At 37.9% G+C, this 23,567-nt stretch overlaps 2 protein-coding genes across 3 annotated transcripts in view; both read left to right on the top strand.

Moving 5' to 3' along the window:
* The window catches only part of nckap1l (NCK associated protein 1 like), a 30,183-nt gene extending 29,322 nt beyond the window's left edge, over positions 1-861 (top strand). For both annotated transcript variants that reach the window (XM_039798732.1, XM_039798731.1), the window contains exons 30-31: positions 176-265; positions 682-861. In XM_039798732.1, coding sequence (XP_039654666.1) covers positions 176-265; positions 682-798 — 207 coding nt within the window. In that variant the 3' untranslated portion in view covers positions 799-861. The remainder of the gene's footprint in view (positions 1-175; positions 266-681) is intronic.
* A 4,744-nt stretch (positions 862-5,605) lies between these two features.
* Positions 5,606-23,304, top strand: LOC120558221 (calcium/calmodulin-dependent 3',5'-cyclic nucleotide phosphodiesterase 1B-like). Its single transcript, XM_039799183.1, has 14 exons — positions 5,606-5,924; positions 8,906-9,019; positions 11,731-11,913; positions 12,377-12,443; positions 12,586-12,702; positions 13,120-13,260; positions 13,673-13,773; positions 15,865-15,990; positions 18,085-18,186; positions 18,396-18,516; positions 20,722-20,803; positions 21,031-21,148; positions 22,361-22,497; positions 22,854-23,304. Exons 1-14 carry the CDS (start codon positions 5,872-5,874, stop codon positions 22,949-22,951), a joined length of 1,560 nt encoding a protein of 519 aa, XP_039655117.1. The 5' UTR covers positions 5,606-5,871; the 3' UTR covers positions 22,952-23,304.
* Positions 23,305-23,567: the final 263 nt, after the last annotated feature.

Here is a 23,567-nt window from a genome sequence, read left to right as displayed (position 1 = left end):
ATGTAATAGACATACAACACAGGATTAATCGTTTCTTGGGCACACTACTCTGACAATATTTCAGTTTAAGAACTTTTTAAAAACACTGCCAACCTTTGCCCTAGTTGAGGTCAAGTCCAACAGTGTAAAAACATTCCAGTTGTTTGATCTTTTTTAACTTTGTGTTATTCCACAGCTGGCCTCCTCCACTCTGCTTCAGTTGGGACAAAACGTGGAAAGAATGGAGAGCAAAAACCGAGACTCCATCTACCTGCTCCTACACGGGGTAGGCTTCCTAGTATATTTCTAATCATTGCTTTTTAAATTGACAATGAGACACAATTAAAAATACACCAATGAGCAACACTGTTGCACTGCGTGACATGTTCCTTCATTATGATGAACATGGCTGCAGTGGTTTGAGTCAATCCCACATACAGCGTCCAGCTGCCTTAAATACTCACTAGCACACCAAATGTGTATTAATCCACTGCTGAAAATAGTCCCACTATTTTCTCCTGTTTGAGTAATGTTTGCTAAAAACTACAGTGCCCAACTGTCTAGGAAATTACTCATAGGAAAATTTATAGTGACATACAGATTTACGTTTTCATTAGAAGTAAATAGACTTGGATTTTGGTGTTTTAACGGGATTTGTTAACAATAAGAGAGTTTTAACACTTTCAACCCTAATTTACTCAGATTGTGGAGGAATCTCCGTTCTTGAACCAAGACATGCTGGAGAGCTGCTTCCCATATGTCCTGCTCCGTAACGCCTACAGAGAGGTGTACAGGTCCTACATCGTCACTCTGGGCTGAAGACATAGTTAACTATTGTAACCTTTATTTATCTAACATACTATTTTAATGTGCATGCATGTTTTGTTTTCATTTTTCAGTCTCTTGTTCATACAGGGCTGCACATCGCGTTAACCATGGCCTATTTGTTGATAATGCTTCCTGTGAGTCAGCGTTCCTTATGTACCCATTACAAAAGATTTTACAAACTCTAGCCTTACTTTTATGAATCTTATCTGCCAGTATTATAGTGTAGATTTATGACTGCTGTAGTAGACTGCTTGAATAATTCAAAAGCAAATCAGGTATATTTTGTAACATCTCTCTAATAGTTTACATGCATTATAGTCACTGCCATGCATAAAGAAAACATTTTTTTTAATAGATTATTGTTTTAATAGTTGGTGTATAACATTATTTCTTACAACATTTTCCACAAATAAAGAATATAATAATATGCTATTTGTCTTCTTTTTAGTCTATTTTCAACAATGTTCCTATTTCCAGTCTGTCATCCACCCTCAATACCCTCCCACCAATCCTCCTTTTTAATGTACAATTTAAATGATGCACTCTGGTTTTGCAGAACCAAAAGAGCTTGTTGCTAATTTTAGACGCCCCCTTTAGTGATTTTATTTTGCAACCAGCACTGTCCCTCTTTTCTTCCTTTTTCTTCAGTGTCATCCCTTCCCACCCTATTCTGCAGCTATATTTTATTTGCCTCACTGGAGATCTGGATGTTCACATCCATTTGGGTGCAGTGTGTGTGTGTGTGTGTGTGTGTGTGTGTGTGTGTGTGTGTGTGTGTGTGTGTGTGTGTGTGTGTGTGTGTGTGTGTGTGTGCGTGCGCTCGTGCAAGTTTGTATTCAGCGTCTAAGGCAGAGGGACCCAGCCCTCTCACAAGAGCTTTACAGGTTGAATTCCCACTACAGGCAACACTTATGTGAACGCAGTTGAACATTCATGAATAAACACATGAGGGATCCTTAAAACAGCACATAACCTAGTCATATTTGATGTAAAATCACAAACAGAAATAAACAGTATGAGTGTGTTTGTGTTTATAAACATCTCACAGACTAAGAAAACAGACGGGCCTAGTGAGATAATGAAGTATATAATGTGCCATTTAGGGAAAATGAATGATAATGGCCAAAAGTACAAAAATAAGATCCAGTTTAAAAAAAAAAGATATTTTCTTTCATTTATAATTTTGTTGTGTGGAGAGGGAACAGCCAGATGCCAGATGGGAGGTTTGCTCATTCTTATTTCATCATGCTCTGCATTAGGCACCAACCAGACTTGTAAGATGCCTCTTTTTCTTCTTGTGAGATCCTTAATGGTTCTGTCATTTCTTTTTACTGTTAAAGATTTTATGGGAGTGTTTCCTGTCTGCTAGTGCCTCATCGCCAGCATTTGATATGACAGTAATACTTTACTTTAACCCATCTCTATTTAGAATTTATAAGCAGTATAAACATTTAATAAATGGTTTATAACACACTATGTTGTAAGCAGATATAACAATTTATACTCCTCTTGTCCACACCAATAAATGAAGGCTGGTGTATAAACAGATTATAAATGACATTATGGTAAAACAAAGTTGTAATAATGTTACAAGTTGTACATTATAATATATATAATGTCCTTATACATGCTTACAACTACATTATAATGTGTTAACCATTTATTAAATGCTTATATGCTGCTTATAAAATGGCACCGATATGATGTTTTTTTTTTATGCAAAAATACTTACATATAAAAATTGTTTTATAAGTAGTTTTAATACTAGTTGTATTGATAATATCATGTGTGTTTTAAGGCTTTGCATGCAAATGAACTGTTCCCTTGCAGCTCCACAGTGAATCCTGTCCCAAGACTGGGAGGACAGTTAATGGTGGAAACTCTGGTGCTGATCTAAAGACTTTGTTGATTGGGTTACACAGAGCCTCTCCTGCTGACACTGAGACACACACACACACGCATGCACGCACGCACGCACGCACACATGCACACATGCACACATGCACTGCAAAATATAGTACACATACACGGACTAGACTAAGAGAGTGTAAACACAGAGAGTGTAGATTAACATAAACTACAGCACTATACACACACATTCAAACAGAGGACACATGCTGGATTTACAGTAATACACAGAGGCTCAAAGCTCATTCTCGTTCTCGTGTCTCTGTAAAGACTTCACTCACACACATGGTCTTCAGCAGTGTTCGGAGCACAGGTCATGACATCAACTAACAAGATACACAGAGCAGACATGTCAGTCTCTTGACATGGACGACCACACTGGTCCACACAACAGTAAGACTGCCTTTAATGTTTTATTTTTCTTACTCTACACTTGACTACAATTTTTAGTAACATTTAGATACTTAGCATGCTGTCTTTTCACATGCATCATGATCTTAAAGTGTTGGTTCTCCCAAATTACAAACAAACAGATTTTCTCTCTTACCTCTGAGATGAATTTCTTTTTAAAGTATATTATTTTATATAGAAACAAAAAGGTGGGAAGCGAACAAAGTACGTACAATAGGACACTATTATTATATTACTTAATTAAAGGGTCAGTTCACCCAAATTACAAAAAATCTAATTTTACCCTAATATTTATGGTTCTTATAACATTAAAAATGTACTTTTAAACAAAAGTGAGAGTCGTCATCCATGCTAGCGGTTCTGAGAGGCTGTACACAGGCACAGAGCTAAATTTAGCATGCTAGCATGCTAATATTTGCTAATTAGCACAAAACACAAAGTGCAGCTGAGTTCATGTATTGAACGGATACAACTTTTTACCTAATGATGGCACTACTGTAGAGGAAAATCAGGGCATCACCAGAGTTCGAGGACATGAATGTCCATCCTAAATTTAATGGCAATCCATCCAACAGTTTTTTGAGACATTCCACACAAAGAAAGACATATTAGATATATATATATATTAGAGTCTCGACCAAACTGGACCGAGCGACATTGCCATCCCTAGAGTCACACTGCTAGCTAGTGTGGCTAAAGATTGGATTAATACTGTGTCTTTTAAGAGACTTACTCTGTCTGATCCATACAACACACTGTCAGTAGTGTTCAGGGACTATTCCTTTGGTGAAAGGTAGTTCCACTGAAAATTGTTTGCATCATTTTCCTTGGATTATTCATAACAACAGGAATACTGTTCCTAGAAAGAGAGATTACATTCAAAGTTTAAATGTGATTTTGCTGTGAGCACCACAAATATAACTCTTTCACATACTTTTTATCGAGTGGGTGGCAGAAAACCCTCTTTAATCAAACCAAGATGGTTGATTCGGTGTGAAGGTCATCCCAGAGAAATAAAAACAGATAATAAACATTTTGACCCTTTGATCATCATCATGGTCAAAAAAGCATTTGACTTGGGTAAAATCTATTTTGATTTGATTCTCTTGAACATCTTGTTCCCATGCAGAGACACATCACATTTAAGATTTATGGTGCCACACAGTGTAGAGGGTAGTGAGTAATAATGGGCTTGTGTCAACTGAGTGGACACAGAGAGAGATCAGAGGGTTTGTCATTATCAGAGGGAGACTGAGAAGATGATGGACAAAGACTAAGGAAAGCGTGTTAAACAAAAGGCTGGCAAACACATAAAGGGAAATTAGTTTTGAGTATTTTAAGAATTGTAAGTGCCACAAGATAAGAATGATGCTCCTGGTAGACTTAAATTACTCTTCTAGTCTTTAATTTGCATTTTTCACTGACATCACAGTTAGAATATGAGTGTAAGTCTACCAGGAGCATCATTCTCTGGCAGTTCTACGTGTTGACTGTCCTCATTGCTTTTGGTAAAAACCAAACAGCTCAAAGTGACACAGGAGATGGATAATCATATGTAGCGATGTTACTTCTCATCATTTTTGCAAAATGTCAAAGAGCATGGGAGCATGAGAGTCAGTCTGACCCAGCAGCCAAAGCAGTACAAGCCAGGAGGGAGGCGGACATCAGGCAGGGGGTTTCCCATGCAATCCACGTTGTCGCACCGCTCTCACAATTCTCTATAAATAAAGACTAGTAATGTATTCAGGACCTAAAACCATAAACGTGTCTAGGGCCGTCTTTCATTGTCTTGTCAGATGTTGCAAGTGTGTGTGCTTTCCTGTTGTGGTGTCTTAGCGGACAGAAGGCTTTTTTTTCTTCTCTTTACTGCTCAGAAAACCCAGGTGACATCAATTGTTGTGGCATTTCCAATACAAATATTTTGACTCTGTTATTAAAGTAAATTATTGATATGATCTTAATTGTAATTTGAGCTTTGTGCTGTTGATTGAAGCTGCCACAGCTGGCTTTGTCACTGCAGGTTTTGTATCTTGTGTTATGTGCTCTGACACCATACTTATTTTTCTTTCTGCATTATGAATTCTGTGAATCAACTTCAGCTAAAACAGAGCAGTGAAAAAAGCGGCAACCTGTCAAAGCAGTCAAAGAAAATTTACTTTAAATGTACAGTAACAGTGCCTTGTTTTACCTCTCACATTTTCTGTTTGTGCAGTATCGAGAACAGCAGTTCACCTGGGTGGCTTTTGAGGACAAGCTTTGTTTATGTGTTTTGGTTCGGGTAACTGGTGGGTTTCAGTGAAAGACTCTCTGTGTAGTTCCCTAATTTGTGGCTGCGGTGGAAAATTCTCATTCGGGATTTGAGTACACGCGGCTTGAAAGCCTCGCAGTCAACACTTCATCAGGTCAACTCACTCACACGTCACACAACGGGGGTACACATATATACAAACACTCACTCACTCACTCACTCACTCACTCACTCACTGACAAAGGCACACACACACACACAAACACACACACAGTTTGGGCCTGCCTAACCAATCGGAGTAAAGTGGAGTAGGTCCCCCCAGAAGTGGGTGGGAGAGCTGTTGAAACAGAAGTCTGTCTCAGGACACACAAAGTTTGCATTGGTGGTTTGGAGAACTTTTCTGCTTACAACTTCTCTGCAATAACTTTCCTTTTTTTGTCCTGTGATTGTTTTTTTATTTAACTCTGGGGTCCATTAGGGCACATTTTGAGTGTGGAATGGCTGAACTGGTGCGAATCCGTAAGAAACGTCTGCAGATCCCCATCTCTAGGTAAGACAGGGTTAAGATAAGTACAGATGATATTATAGTATAGTTACCTACACGTTCAGCCTTCCTGTGACTGCATAAATAAGGCTGGAGGACTTTACCAAACATGCTACATCTTTAAATTTAACATGATTGATCACTGTTGGGTGCAGTAAGGCTGTCTGGATCACATTCTGATGTTGGAGATTTTTGTTTTGCAGCAATGGAAATATGTGAGTCAAAAAATAAACCCTGTGCAGCACAGTGATGAGTGATAATGCAGCAGCCCTCTGTCGATGTTTGACACATTTTAACTCTGCAGATCATTGTAAAGCAAAGAACGAGACATTTATCCTTAGAGTCCTTTAAGAAGTCTCCTTTTAAAAAGCTTGTTGCCCTCTTGTTTTTAATTTGCAGTAGATTCATCAAGTTTACGCTTGTCTCATCAAATGGTTGTGTGAACACTCATGTTACTCGATACTTTTTTTGTGGGAGGAAATGTGCTGCCGAGATGTTGGGTCATGTGTTTTGTTTTGGTTAATACATTGATGCATTAGTGTCTGCAGAGTTCAGAGCTCAAAACCTCGTTGAGTGTTTGGGGTTTTTGTTGGCCATAAATTCACACATTTCTCATGTCAATGTAGTCAATATTTACTAGCGTCAATACATAGTACTTTTATGGTGATATGATCTGATGTAGGTTTAAGTTTTTGGTTACTCTTTTTTTCTCAATGGAATCTACGCAGACAGAAATCTATTTAGAGATATGTGCTGACAAAGCTGATACCATTAAAAGTCCTCCACACTGCTTTGCACCTAGTAAGGATGACATTATGCAGTGTGTAGATTCAACAAAGCCTGAGCCAAAGGAGGATTTGTCATTTCTCTCTGTAAACAAAGTTTCACAAGTGCACTTGACGAGTCATTTCCTGTAAACGTTCTGTCAGAGGCTCTTCTACTGCAAACATTTGCAACAAAAAAGACTGTGTTATCATGAAAGATTACTTGAGATTGAAAGTGAGCGGTGGCATTCAGATGCATGCTATTTTTATGACTCAACAGCTTTTGAAAGCCCTTGCCAGCGTGATAAACACTTGAAAAGCTGTGAGCGTCTCATCCCCATGAGTTGGCTCCGCAGCGTGGCCTGGCGCAGTTTGAACACAATCATTTTGGTCAGGGCAGCGTACACGCAGCATACCAAAATGTTTTAGAGGAATTATCTGTGGCACAAATGTGTTTTCAGATCAAATAAATCTATTTTTCAAATGGCCACAATCCAATCAAAGTTTAAGAATTACATATCTATAAACTAAGGGTGAGATTGTTCATCAGAGCTGTATTATGCTTTTGTATTTATTGCCATGATAAGATTACACTAACACCCTGCAGGTGGGTAACACTGTAAGTGACATGTGCTCCAAGCATTTGCTTTTCATTACGCTGCAGGAGATCTATTCTGTCACACTAGTTCTCTCATATAATTGGATTAAAGGTTTCAGATTGAGCAACATGTTCTCAGACAAGATCAGAATGTGGCCAAGACTTATAAACTCAAAAACATAATTTTTCATGGAGCCCAATTGGACACAATGTGGGTTACATAAGACTTCAATCATGGGAAATGTTCCTCTCATGGAAAATTTGGCACTAATGATGCTTTTTTGCCACTGGCTTTCTTTGGACAGCTTGGCATTTAAAACACTTCCAAATGAACTCTTTCCGTTCAGGAGGATTTGTCAACCTGTTAAAGCACTGCTCTTACCTTGTTTCACTCACTCAGTGATACATGCTATCAATTTATAGAGATGTGTTTAAAAAGCTTATATCAAACATAGTCCTCAGTTTGTTCAAACTGATTGACTTTTTTCTGGAGCTATAACTTTTATTGCTGTACCTAGTGTGATCATTAGAAACAGGAATTATTAAATTGGGTTTCAATTCCATTGATTAATCCATTATTAAATAGAGGAACTGTAAAAAGATTTTCCAAATTAAACTTTAAACTTTCCATTAAATCTTTCATTCCGGGCACTGTTTAGGCACCAAGAAGAAACGTAACCCCCCTGTCAAATGAAATTCTCCATTTCATCAAACCTGGACGGAATAGCCTCCTCTAAAGTTTTCCCTCAGCTGAAGTAACCTCGTCATAGCGTACTCATAGTTCATTGGGACATTACTGCCGACATAGTCATGGCTTGGGCCAACTATACATTAGTCATAATAGTCATGATTATTATTATTACATTTATTGTGTTATGCCATGATTCTTCTTCTTCCGTTTTGGTGCTTAAAATTCCTTTACCACCTTTCCGTCCCACAATCTATGTCATACTAAATGATATGCCAGCTGTTAGCCAGTCAGTGAGTTTGTTCCTATGCTAATTTGCATTGTTTTACCCAACCAGCACAAGGCCCCCAAGTGTCACGGTAAGGCTAAATGACAAGCAAAATTATTTTGCAAATCAAATTTAGAATTGAATAAGGATAAGCAGCAAGGAAATTGATTCGAAAATGAGAAAAGGAATTGCCCCTACAAATGCATTATTAAAAACTGTATTCTTAATTTGCTTTGTGAACTCAATTATGTATTTCTGTTTTTAAAACTGCATTTTCAAATTGATTTTTAATGCTCTGTTTTATTTAGGAATTCATTCATGTATTTTTAAATTATGTATTTATTTACTGTTTTGGATTTGATTTATAGTTCCTATATTTAATAATGGATTAATTAATGAAAACCAATTTATTAATTCCTGTTTATAATGTACAATTAGAAAAAAATCAAGAAATGCTTTATTTCAATTTCCATGTCCCTTGAGGTCCTCCATAGGGATCTAATGTAAGAAATGTTGATGCCTAACTGCTGTAGGCCTAACTTCCATTTTCACACCACCACCTCTTGGCAATTGCTGTTTGGAGAGGTGAAAACAGCAGTTCCAGTACTTTCAAAAAGGGCATATGCCATTTCACTTTTTTGCGTTGATGATGATTGTGTTTCCTTTCAGGCTGAGGAGCATTCTGAAGCAGCTGGAGGAGACAGATGTCGACTTTCAAGAAATCAAAAAGAATCTAGATTTCACAGCGTCGTTACTGGAGGCAGTTTACCTCGATGGAACAAGGTAGGATATAGTAGAATAATATGATGTTGACATTTTCTTTTAGTTCTTTCAGTGAACAGTTCATTACTTAGAACTTGCATTAAGGCCAAAATTGGCATAAAGGCCCCCCAAAAAGATTAGAACTAATATCAATCCTTTACAGTATCAATACCCACTTATCAATAGCAGGGTCACAGGGGGCTGGAGCCCATCTCAGTTCACATTGGGCACAAAGTGGGGTACAACCTGATCAGTTCACCAGTCACAGGGCTGACACATACATGTTTAGACAGACAATCACTCAGACTCACATTCACACATGGTAGACTTGGATTGCCAACCTATCTCCACAGTGCTGGGTCAATGGCAGTGCTAAAGTATGGTCTGGCTGGTTTAGGGGAAAGAAACATTCTGGCTGGCTTGTATTTCTTTCATCTTGGGCACCGCTAAGTCCTGGATGCAGCGACGGTGCCCTAGCAAAATATTTAGTGGAAGGGGAGGATGTCAGGCTTTATACCCGCACTTTTCACACAGTGGTCAAGACTCCACCCACAGGCCATGTCGAGTCACCAATTTACGCTTGATGGAGTTTTAAGCCCCCATCGTAGACTTCAAGGCAGCGCTGCGACCGTAGACTTTAAGGCACCTAACCCTAACCTTAACCCTAACCCTAACCATTGCCTAATCCTAGTGCCTAATAGGCAGCGCTGCCTGGAAGGCGACATTGGGGGCTTAAAACACCAAACACCCCAATTAACCTGAACTGCACGTTTTTGGATTGTGGGAGAAAACTGGGAACCTGACAAGCCAGATGTTGTTTTTAACACAGAATCTGAGAAGCCATCATTGGAAACTGTTTGGAAAAGGGCAGGCGCTTTACAAAATACCTGGCAGGTGATTGGATGAACCAACCATCTATCATGTCTGCTATTGTTGTTTTGAACCAACGACAAACCTGCTCCTCACAGGATGCTGATTGGTTCGGTCTTCTGCTTTTCAGACATAAACACATTACTTAAAGCTTGACAAGATGGATTTTCATGTGCATTTTTTCGTGAATCTCGTGATATCGTAATATCGTGATATCGCGAGAATCCAGCTGCTGTGCAAGGCAGAGATGTTAACAAGTAATTATTTGGAAGTCCAAGTCGAGTCTCAAGTCTCTGAGCTCGAGTCCAGTCTCTGAGGGGCAAGTTTAAATCAAGTCTCAAGTCTGTATTGTTAAATCTTATGAATTCAAAGCATGTCCTGTAGCTACCATCCATACAGTACAGTGTCAAAATCAGTTGTAGGATCATTTTAAGGGGTCTACTGCAATGCAATCTGAAGAAACACAAATTAAGAACTCTGTTTCAATTTTATAACTGTATTTTTCAACATTTTGGTATCTGCATAAAAGAATACATGTTTGTCTGTGTTACTAAGTGGCTGTAAAGCCCAACTTCATCATGCATTACATTTTTCAGGGTTCAAAGTTTGAGGGAAACATCCGTATTGCTATTTAACAACAACCTGGTGAAATATTAACCTAAGTCTGTCACATCATATGGATACAAGTATAAAGATACAATTTGCCTGTTCCCAGCATTAGCACAACACTTTGCAATGGTTAGCTTGTTACCTGTGACGATATATGCTACATTTAACGTCTCTTTCACATTAGCAAGTGACTGACCTATTTGGGTGCATTTTGAGATGACTGATGAAGTTCGACGTTGTTGGTCAGGCATCATTTATCTTGGTGCCACACACCTTGCATGTAGCTGTTTGCTTACTGCCATTGTTTAAGAAGTTATTGAAAGCAAAACTAATGACAAAAGGCACAACTACGGGAGGACTTGGTGTCGCCATCGTCAATGCATTTATGTGAGTGTGCGCACATAGGCATAGCGCATGCGTTATGTTGCACATTATGGCAAAGGGCAGGGGACATGCAGCTCATCATTCGTTTCTCCAAAGTATATGCTCCAGTAACACAAAATAGAAATACATGAATGAATTTAGATTTAAAAAGCAATAATTGCATGAAAACAGGTTGTTGATGAGTCTTGAAGCTCGAGTCCGAGTCAAGTCTGAAGTCTTTTGGGTTGAGTCGCAAGTCAAATCTAAAGTCAGCTGTTTGTGCGACTCGAGTCCGAGTCTCAGACTCGAGTCCCCATCTCTGGTGCAAGGTAAGGAAACTGGAACACCCGAAGGAAACCCACAAAGGGGGTTGTGAGGCTACGCCCCATACCAAACTAATATGACTTTTTATTTATTCGAAAACATGTACTTAATGAAAAATAAAAACAGTTAAACTGCTTTCCTTTGCACAACTCCACATGTAAATATCAGTGCAACACTGATTATTATGACATTTTATTGTTCCATACTTTAACTAATGTGTTTACACATACAACCACTGTAAATATGGTGATCAATATTGTCAATATCGATAGAATCTTGCTATACAGCCTCCTTAAAAGATTTACTTGTCTTGGGTTCCAGCTCTGTATCTACTGGTTTGTTCTATACATGCTACATAGTGCAGAGATGTACACTCTCACAAATGAACGCTCAATTCTGACACTAAAAATAGAATGATGGACAGTAAATACTGTGCACTTGTAAGTGATTTTGGACACAGGGACTGATCCCATAGTGCATTAATCCAGTATTTGTCTATTTCTCTGTGTTTTCATACTGTCTGTCTAACAATCACTGTTTGTCGGTATGTGTGTTGTCTCTCTCAGACAGTGTCTTGAGACTGAGGACGACCTACAGCAGCTGCAGTCAGATGGAGTGCCTTCAGAGGTCACTGATTGGCTGGCGTCCACCTTCACCCAGAGGGTTCGGCGGCCTGTACGACGCTCAGACGAGAAGCCCAAGTTCCGCAGCATTGTGCATGCAGTGCAGGCTGGGATATTTGTGGAGAGGTAAAATAAAACTTTTTGTCTCTATTTCAGATTTTAAGTTCATGAGTTTTTAAACAAGGCCTGTATGATTTGTCAGGATGTTTATTACTTCTCTGTAACAGCGCAACTGCAGCAGAAAAGAAACAGAGCCAGTCCTACAGCTATATGTTTTATTTATGAGACTTAAATACAATAAAATAAGTAAACTATAATCTCATACTATATATTGGACCTAAATGACTGATCTCCACGTCTGTACTATATCTCTAATATAAGCTCACACTTTACAGTGTTTTATACTATCACAGCCACAGACTGCTGCACTGGGCTGTGAAACATTAGCCTCCTTTTCTCTTTAAAACATCCTTCCAAAGGGGAAAGGGACTTTGGAGGATTTATATAAACAGCTCCTGAGACGAGTTCGCTGCACAGTGTCAAGATCTGAACTTTAACTGAACTCAACATAAACATTGCATTATTTCAGGATGTTCAAGAGGGCCTACACGGCAGCCATGCCAGACCAACCTGCAGTGGTCGTAAACTGCCTCAGGGTAAGCTTCCACTGATCATATGTAAATCTTCCCACATGTCATGTGTTTGTGTTATAAATCGGACAACACAATAGGGGTCGTATGAATGTATGTATACAAGTATGCATCAATAATGCTGTTACTTTTGCCTTTTTCTCCTCAGGATGTTGACCGCTGGAGTTTTGACGTGTTTGCTCTGAATTCAGCCAGCTCTGATCACGCTCTACGATCTCTGTTTTTTGAACTGATCACCAGATATGGCCTCAATAGCCGTTTTAAGGTTGTTTAACTATGGATTTTATTTAACAGTATATATATATATATATATATATATATATATATATATAGTGCACTTCCCATACAATATGTTATGATAAAAAGGCAAGAATGTCAGTGTGGAGGAAAATCTTACAGTAATATGATCATTACTGCCCTTGTAACTTCTGCCTTTGTGAGAAATGTGTGTTGTAATCGCAGATATTATCAGGCATATGGGTTTTATTATCAATTTGGAACAATGTGTTGCCAAATTATGTGTGCAAATCACATTCTTCATACTGTAAGCCCTGTCAATCCCAGCCACAACTTTATTGCAACATTCAGGCCATTTCTAGCTTTAATTGTTGATACGAACTTTATGAACCTTTGATTTTCCAACAGGACTTTGACTTAAATGATGTTGTGATGCACTTTGCAGATCCCCATCTTGTGTCTGACAGAGTTCCTGTCTGCACTGGAGAGAGGATACTGCAAACACAACAACCCCTACCACAGCCACGTCCATGCTGCTGATGTGACTCAGACACTGCACTGCCTTCTGCTGCGCTCTGGACTCGTGGTACACTGGGCTCACTTGAATACATTTATTTTTGGAGCTGCATCGCATTTTTAAAGGATGATGCTTGTGTTTCTGCATGTTGTCCTAATAGAGAATTGCAGGAATGAGTTCTAAAACCCAGAAATGAGTTAGCATTCAAGCATTTCCGGTTCCCTCGTTTTGTTACGTCATGAATTTTGAAGTGAACTTTTACATTTCTTATAAAAATGACATGGATGTCACTGGAAGCTAGTCCTACCATGTTGTAGTTAAAGCCTAACGTATTGTTGGCCCAATTTATTGTTAGTTTTTTCAGGATTTGTTGACAATAAGAAAAACAAGCCTTATCCTTTAAATCCAACTGTATGTTCACTGTGCTTACACATAAAGTATGTTTTTATTTTGATTCGTTTTGTCTCTTGTTACTCTAAAGCACTGGCTGACAGAGCTTGAGGTTATGGCGTCACTATTTGCTGCAGCCATCCATGACTATGAACACACGGGAACCACAAACAACTTTCACATCCACACAAAGTAAGCTATTTTTCGTTTCATTGAAGAATGTCTTATAAAGAACCGGCTATATATACGCCGCATCCTGTTGTGAAATTGGTAAAATGGTAAGTCAGGGAATGTAGGAAAAGTAAGATAGTGTTTCTTTAATGCACTTTTAGAAAGAGGGAATAAAGGATTCTAAAGCAAACACATTTTCATGGAGGGAACACAGTATTTTTAGATGTTGATTTTCCACATTGGAGAACTGAAGAACACGGTCTCTTGGCACCCATCACCATTATCATCATCATCATGCTTTATTTTGGGTATGTACAGTAATCGTCCACAATGAGAGAGCATGTCTTATTTGCTGAATCTAAACATTGCTGAGTCTTAAAGTTGTACTCCACCCAAAACATATCTTCTTAGTGTCAAACACTCACCTTCTATAGGCTGAAAATAACTTACTTCTTGAAGAACATTAGCTGTCACTTGAATTTATGTTGGTTACAATTGATTCCAGGGGTTATCAGTTTTAACGTATCAAAAACGTCCATAGCAACCTTTCAAACCACACCTGCTGCAATATGCACTTCTCCACTGTCCAACTGTGCTGCAAACACTGAACATTTCGCCAAAATATGACTAAATAAACAGCTTCATGTTGTGCAGCATTGGGCTCCTCAAAGCTTTGAAGCTCTGACTGAACCTGTAGATAATGCTACAGGACTAGACTGGATTGCATTTTAAGTTTTATACTGTATGTATATCCAAAAGGGGAATTGATTCATACATAAAAAAGCCCCTAGTTGTCATGTGTGTTTGTTTCTGGCTTTATTTTATGGTATAGCTTTCTATAATTTCCTAAAAAGGGACTGATATGTGACTGGTAATTCATATGAACGTTCCTCATGAAAGACGGTGTCATTTTGTGGTAATTGTAGGGGAAAAGGTGACAGTGTTAAATTGGTACATTTCCAATTTACTCATTGATTAAAATTAAGTGCTAGCATAAATATTTTAGTCAAGCACGGCAGCTCAGCTGGCCTTCAAGTTTCCAGTGACCAATTAAGAATAAATATATATTTATTTTGGTTTAGATTGAGCAGTTCTTTGAAGAAAATTCCTCTGGAAATCAACAACTCCTTATAAACTCAAGATGGCAGCGTAGATTTTTATATTGCCTGCAGCTTTACTATCAGCTGTTTTTCACAGAATAGACAGGTTCTGGGTGTTGCTGACATCTGTAATATTGCTAAAGCATATATAAATACACAGTACATAATAGCAAATCATGGTTCAAACATCTGAGAAAACACCATAGAAGACAGAATAGATTAATTAATTTAGACCACATGATTCAATTTGTTCAGTACTTTATTTACAATGCCCCCTCCCTCAGGGGATGGGGAAAGCTTTCCAATTGCCAACATGTCAGTATAATTACAGCCAAATTACATAGTTTTTACTAGGACATTACCTTCCTAGGAAATTAAAGGTATTTGGAAATTACAGCTCCGTAAAATAAATAGTTTTTTGTCTTCCCATCATTAAATGTTGTCATTATTAAAAACCATTGTAACCATCAAGATTTCAAACTGACCATGGCCATTCTCTCTGTGAAGGATGAAACTATCAACAAACTTTTTTAAACAGCCCCCAAAAGACCATTTTACACACAACTGAATGTTTTCTTTGACTACATTTTTACAAGTGTTTTATTTTATGTTTGGTTTAACAAAATAATCACTAGGTGGAAAACTTTTAAGAGTGTACTTGTTATCCATTTAAAGCTAATAAAGTAGATTATGCAATTGAGCGGACCCAGAATGCCTGATTGAGAAATTAGTTAATTACTTATTGAGTCATTAATAACCACATGGCGCAAGTTTTTTATCACATCCCACTACCTCTTCAGCATTTCAGATTCCTCATTACAGACCTACAGTCATAGTGCTCAAATTACTCCCTGAGGACTATCTCATTCTCACCTCCTCCCTTCACACTACAGAATTGTACAACTACACTTGAATGCATACTCACACCCAGACTCACTCTATAAACTCTCTTTCTCTTCTCTGTTCTGATCTAGCCTACTTAAATATTTCTCTTTAACTGTCTGTCTGCCAGGTCAGAGTTTGCATTGATCTACAATGATCGGTCGGTACAGGAAAGCCATCACCTGAGTGCAGCATTTCGCCTGCTGCAGGATGACCAAATGAACATCTTCACTAACTTGACAAGAGAGGAATGGATGTAAGACGACTATATTTCTACCATCTAAAATTTTATTTCCTATTTTTGGTTCAGTTGTACTGGCCATTTATTGAAAATAGCAGCAACAAGGTTTCTGCTTGGAGACCTAACCCCCCTAATAAACACATATACATGAACATGAAATCTTAGTTAGATCTAGAATAATAATCTAAAATACTATTAGGTTTGGGTGGGAGCTGCAGCAGCAACAAGTGTTGGCATGACAGTAGTAGCAAAAAAGTTATAATACAATTGGATGTGAGCTGATAGCCACACAGCTGTGAATAAGCCACAGATTGTAAAGCATGAATGAAATGTTGTCAATGAGCTAAAGCAATTTGTCTGAGCTTACGCTACAGTATGCTTCATTTACTGTGAACTAAATAAAGATGTTCTTGAGAATTGGCCGACATTCGGGATGGATACAATAGCATTCGCAATATAACGGAAAAAATTTCATGCAAAACACTCAACCATTTAATGTTTATTCTTATTGTGTTTTGCACAGTTCATTGTTTTTTGTTTATCTTGTTCCTGTTGATGTTTTTTTTGGCCATTTGAAACATTAAATATCCAAATAATTAAAGAGTAAAGGTTTTCATTATGATTCAGTATTTTGCCCAAATGATCAAACCAGAGGTAAATACATCATAGAATAGGCAGAGATAATTAAAATAAACCCAATAGACCAGGATGCATTTTGAACAAATGGCTTTTTTTCTTGGAAACCCCTACTGATCTCCACCTAGATGACTACACAGCTGAATGCCAAGAACATGTTTTTTAAAAGATAAAGCTCTAGAATATGCTCTGTTTTTCTTGTTCTTATATGTTTAGCCTTGCTGATAACTGGGTTCTTTAAAAGGTGAATTTGAGAGGTTGTGTAAAAATCGAGAAATGCCCTAAGACCTCTGAGGATTAAAAACCATTATGAACATGGCCACTGTGGTTTATTTTGTATCAAGCCCACACTGTCGTGCTGCTGCACTACTAATACTCACAAGATCACTTAAGCACTATACTTGTGTATTAATCCACAGCTGAAAATAGTTCAGAACAAATGAACTATTTACTCCTGTTTGAGTAACTTTTGCCAATAACTACAGTGTCAAGCTGTTTTGGTCAAAGCCCCTTGAGGCAAACTTGTACTTTATATTGATATTGGGCTATATAAATAAATATATAATTTTTTTTTTTAAATAGTTGAAAATGAAACTATACATTTGTTACCTATTTTTTTTTTGTATTTTGGGCTGATTGTCACAAACACAGTAGTCTAAAAGTATTGAGACTAATGCATGGTTGGTTTGGGTCTTTTCATGAGATTGTTTGACAATAAGAAAAACACAGAATAATGGCAGCCCAATCATTCGAAATAAAAGTAGTTGAATGGTGTAATTGTGTTGGTGGATTTCACATGGCTGCTGGGTGACATATTGACAGAAGGGGGACAGAAGGGGACTCAGTGAGGGCAATTATCTGCCAAGCATGAATTTGTCCTTAAATGAGACATTAAGTCCTTACCAAAGCTACAATGCTGCTCCTCTTGCTGACCTCTGACCTTTTTAAGATAAAATGTCGTTAAAAGATCATGTTACTATTTCTGTTTGGTGATTCATTCAATAATCAGCAATGGAAAAGTAAATGATTCACTGTCCCTCTTACTGCACTATAACTAACAATCAGAAATGTCATCAGTCAGCTACACTCAGCGTATTTTATCATTTTATTTACTTTTACGATGTGATATATAATGTATATATATATATATATATATATATATATATATATATGTCAACAAACCATTTCTGCACTGAAAACAGTTTGTGATGAGAAAATATTCAAACTGTATAAACCATTTTTATACTCATGCTTTACATATCACAGTTAAAGTAGCCTATGTGTTTTATTAATGGAAGTGCTCTGCAGATATCACCAAAGATAAACACCAGCAGCATACTGTATACTGGGCTTTTCTACCATTCAGGGTTACCATGGGAACCAGAAAATCCATCAGGAAGTTTAAAAAGATTATAGTAATGAGTTTGCTGTTTTTACTCTGTACAGTTACTTCCCGTGTGTTTTTGTTTATAGGGAGCTGCGATCACTTGTTATAGAGATGGTGTTGTCCACAGACATGTCCTCCCACCTACTCCAAGTCAAAGGGATGAAATCCTGTCTACAGCAACAAGAACGGTAATGCTAATGGACTGTGCTGCTTGTTCATGCTGTGGCGCACAATCAAGAGGTCATAAAATAAAATGTTGAGAGCAGATTTCACTGAATCAAACACCCTGCACAAACAGGCAGACAGGCAAATTAGTGTTATGCCAGCCATGTCATTAGACATGTCTGAGACGCACAACACGGCAACAAAAACAAGTACATTATGCTTTCTCCGACAGGATTGATAAGCCCAAAGCACTGTCTCTGTTACTCCACACGGCTGACATAAGCCATCCATCCAAGCCCTGGGCACTGCACTCTCGCTGGACCAAAGCCCTGATGGAGGAGTTTTTCAGGCAGGTAGGAACTCTAATAGACCTCAACTGATAATGTGACTCCTTCTCTACTCCTCTTCTCTTATTGTTTTGTCCACAGACATAGACTATTGTCCAATAATATGGTCGAACCCAACAGAAAATAAGATTGAAGTTAAAATGCATAATCGTTAGACTTGGTTAAAGGAATAGAAAATTTGCTTTCTTGCCAAGTTTAGATGAGAAAGAGAGAGAGAATAGATCTCCTTTTGTAAAGAAAAAACGACTTGACTTAATTTTCTCTTGAAAAACTTATTTTTTATTGACTAATTGTTCCAGCTCTACTGGAGAAATGACAAGATTTAGACCATGTGGGGCCATAGAGTTAATAGAAAATATGACTTAACAGTTATGTAGTAAATATAACAGTAAAAAGGAGGGATACTATTATAAAGACCTGTCTTTGTACTAAAAAGGCCTTTTTAAATATTAGTTTTTTTTGTCTCAGTGTTTTTCATTAGTACTGGTTCACTATGAGTGTGGACGTCAGACCTTATGTATTGTGTAACATTTTCACTGAAGTATTGTGAAGAGACGTGTTACCTTCACATACTGTATGTTCAGATCATTTCTACTCTGTTCTTTCATGTCCTACCTACTTCTATTCTTATCTGACGGGTTTGATAACAGCTCTGCAGTTTTGTAAATGACTCAGTCTGAAAGGGAGAAACCTTCAAAGAGGTTTATTGCGTCAGAGCAAAAGAAAACGACATAAATAGCACCTCAGGTATGAAGCATAGACAGTCAGAGAGAGGAAAGTCTCTTTGAAAGGTTTATTGAACATCTACTTTGTGTAGTTGACGCCACACTAGATCTTACACGGTCTGATTTCATACAAGATAAGGCTGGGGAAAACACACATCCACCGAGAATCGATTGGGTCAGATGCACCAAACATTTTGATCTTGTTGAAATGTGATGCTGACTTTCAAAACTTCTAAACCTCATGAAAAAGTGAGCCTAGAAGTTCATTCTTGACCTTTGGGAACAATATAAAATACTTTAAGGAAAAACAGACTGTGAAAGTTTGAGGTTGGATTAATTTTTTATTTATCGTTAACCTTGGAAACATGATTAGACAAAATAATCAAACTCAAAGAGCCAAAATTGACTAAAAATAATAGACTTGATTTTGTTATTATGTGCATATTGTTACAAAAGACTGAGAATTTAATTGTTAATGAAAATTGTATTTGTTGTTTGGACAGTGTTACTATATTATGACTTTGTGACTTTGCATTTGCAGTGAGTAAGATGACCTGCAGTGCTACAGAACAAAAACATGAATAAGTAGTTTTAAAGAAAGTCAGCTATAACATATGACAACATTATAAAGTATTGCTTTGTACAGAGAAGCTCAGTATTTACCAAAGAACGAGAATATCCACGTCAAAGATTATGTAATAGTTGTTTTGGAGCTTATAATAACACAGTATAACAATATCCTCAGCAGATGGAATTGTCATGGAGTTAGATGTTTTAGCTATTTACATATTTTTAAGCTACATGGATCAGAATTCCTTAAAAAGCTCTAAAAATGGATATTTGAAAATCTACAATTTCATGACAACTGGGAAAACTCTGATAAGGGTCGTGTGATATAGTTGAAAGCTTCAGAACAGCTAAATGGACCTTGAGATGAGATTGTTTGACAACGTATTTGTCTGCAGATTAGTTGTTATAGATAGAGAATAGATGAAGCATGAGGCACCTCCCCTGATTACTTTGAGGGTGATTCTTTAGCTCAGCAAGAGATGAAATTATCCAATCATGTGTAGGAATTGTCATTCGTGCATTCTTACAACCTACTTAAAATGCCATTATTTTCACACAAATGCCTACTGACTCCTGCCAGATTGGCTGGTACTGTGAGGCTGGTACTTTGACTGAGTGGCTTCCCAGTAAATGCAGCAATACGTTTCTATGTGCTGTCCTCCTCTCCTATTTCCACTGCCTGGACTTAATAAAGAAAAAAATAGAATAGAGCAGATGTTAGGCAGCACTACTCTCTTTGAAAACAAAAGGCTATTAAATGTGTGTTGTGTAACCTTAAAAAACAAAAGCATGATATTCTTTGAACAACCTAAAAGTCTTGGCGAGTTGCAGTTAAATAACCTTTCAAAAGTTATTTTCAGGTGACGTGTGGGATGCCCTTTAAGATATCTTCTCTCTCTCTTTCTATCTTTGTGAGGGTGATAGAGAGGCAGAGCTCGGCCTTCCCTTCTCTCCTCTGTGTGATCGAAAAAGCACCCTGATAGCCGAGTCTCAGATTGGTATGTCTTTCACTCAGTCCTCTTCTCACTGATAATCAATAAAAAAAGATTTAGTTCCCATTCATACTTTTGTTTGGTGAAGTCATGAAACTCCTTTGGAATATATGACATCTTGACAATCCCTGAATTACATTTCAATGTCTTTACTGGTGTAAAACATAATCATATTTTAACACTCAGCAACATTTTATTTTCACATGTTTATATAGCACTCTTTTCTTCTGCAGGTTTCATAGACTTCATTGTGTATCCTACATTCTCTCTGCTGACGGACATGGCTGAAAAGATTGTTATTCCTTTGGTGGAAGAGAACCCAGGGCCACCTGACCCCTGCAACAGACACAGGTAACATACAGAGTAGCATTGTACTTGTAGGCTAGTAAACTGTACTACATTTTTTTTAGTTGGACATTTGGTTGGTTTGTCTTTTAGCATAAAGACCGGAAACCATGAATGCATAAAGAGCTAAATACCGTGCCTCCACTTAGCCTTGCTAATTATTTGCTCCGGTGGTCACTTGTGGTATTGCAATTAAGAACTCCCTGTGGGCCCAAAAGTGTCTCCATAGCCCGCCTTTACAAAAGAGACATCTAAAACTATTGAAGGGACACCTTGAAATGCAAACGAGGTCAAGTAGTACTCTTTTTAATATCAAATTAAAGTCGATGTGCTGAAAGCCTAAAAAGCCTAAAAGCCTCATTCATTGCGGTTCACCTGCTACAGGTGTGTTGCCAAAAACTGATCATCTACCAAAATGTCATTGCTGTCTACAATACACGCAAATGATGAAATACGCTGAATCTCTAGATGAGCCACAGCCGAGCCGCGACTGATTGAGCAGTGCTGCAACATGTGTTTACAGGTTGGGGCTCTCCAGCACGTTGTTTTGTCCACTGCGTCTGCTCCTCGTGCCACATGGTCTAAAACTACCACTATGTGTGACTGCTACATGAAAAAAGCGGACACGTTGAATCTCTACATGAGCCGCAGCCGAACTGCGACTGATTGAACCTGCCTGTGACCACACAGTGCAAGTTCTGCTTTCAAATATTTAGTCAAAGTGAAAAGAGCGGCATTATGACTCAGCACAATGTACTTAAAGGTGGAGATTTTCAACCTTATTACTTGTATAGTGCTCGATAGTTTAACGCATTATATTTTAGTTGTGGTATTTTGTAGGTAGAATCTGAATCTGCGACGTTCTCTGTCAGGTAAATGTATGTTTTCCTCTGAAGTACAGGTACACAGTAAGTCAGTAGTATAGGCCTACAGTCGCATATTAAGTGCTTTGGGGGGCAATTTATGTTGGAGTACAATGTTTCTGGAAAAAGTGATACAGGAGGCCAAGCAATCGGCCAATTCCAAACAGGCATGCTTGGAATGGGCACTGTACTAGTTATCTAAACTAAAAAAAGAAAGAAAGAAAGAAAGAAAGAAAGAAAGAAAGAAAGAAAGAAAGAAAGAAAGAAAGAAAGAAAGAAAGAAAGAAAGAAAGGTGAATTGGGGTAACACTAGCAAAACAAGTATTGCCATGAGAGCATTGTTCTTTCTCAACAGTAATCTGTGGAAGGAGAGCTCCAGAGGCCTGCAGTGGAGTCTCGCTCATATCACAGCTGAGCTGGTGAGCTTCCGCTCCACTTGGACACGACACACCGAAGACAACAAGCTCAAATGGAAGGAAAGTGGCTCCAATGGTATGTTGCATAATCATTCACTCTTTCACTCATTAATGTTGTGAATGTTACTGCTTATCACTTAACAATCCTGAGAAATGGTTGTACTTTTCTATTGTCATCTTTTGCAAAAACCCAGAACTAAAATGATCACATGATTTGACAACCTTTGCTCACACAGAATAAACAATCTTTGTTCTAGAAAGATGAGTGGCTGATTTGGCAGAGACAAAGCCAATCTGCTCCATAAATGTGCTCAGTCTCCCTGATTTGATTTGTTATCTACAACACTCATTTCACAGTGATCTCATGAGGAGATTAACAGTTTTCTATTCAGTTTAAGAACATTTTCCAATGTCTTTTCCAATATCCTCCAGGATTTTCAGACCCCGGTGTGACAAAAGGGCAGAGATCCAGCCAAGAGGAGCTGTCAGAAAAATCCCTGCAAGACCACACTACAGATTCAAAACAGTAGAAAGGACTCTTTCTAGGAAGGTTAACTGAGGTTATGCTGAATCACTGTTTGTAACAAAACCATAATGCCTTCTTATGTCATGAGTGAGGGAGGCGGAGGGAGGGAGGGGTGTTTTAAGGTTAACATCATCTTCCCAAGGTAAGATGCTGTCTATTCACAGAAATGTCCTAATGTCTTATTTCAAGGATAGTATACTGTGATAATTTAAATGCAGAAGTGTACATGCTGGCCATGTTATACATTATCTTGCATGTTATTAATTTAATTTGCCACCTAAACACTTGTAAGGAACCTTTATTAGTTTGACTTGTACACAAATCATTTAATCATGCAATAAACATTGAAAAACGGTCCATGTGTGTCATATGTGAAGTATTAAGTCATTTTTAGGCTGGCCTTGTTATGTTGGGATATTGTGCCATGTTGTTTTTAATTAAAACATTTAAAGGTCCACCTGCTAGGGTAAATACCAGCATTGTTGATTTAATTGAAGCTGCTGGCCTTGCATCACTTTAACAATTATTTTATTTAGTTCCAAGTCTTCAAAGTAAACTGCAGCATATTCAGTGGCTTAGTCAGCAAACCATTTGACTTTTCAAGTGATCTCTTTTCTAAA

The sequence above is a fragment of the Perca fluviatilis genome, chromosome 4, assembly GCF_010015445.1.
Source record: "Perca fluviatilis chromosome 4, GENO_Pfluv_1.0, whole genome shotgun sequence".
Classification (NCBI taxonomy): Eukaryota; Metazoa; Chordata; class Actinopteri; order Perciformes; family Percidae; genus Perca; species Perca fluviatilis.
This window is presented reverse-complemented; position numbering and strand designations above follow the sequence as displayed.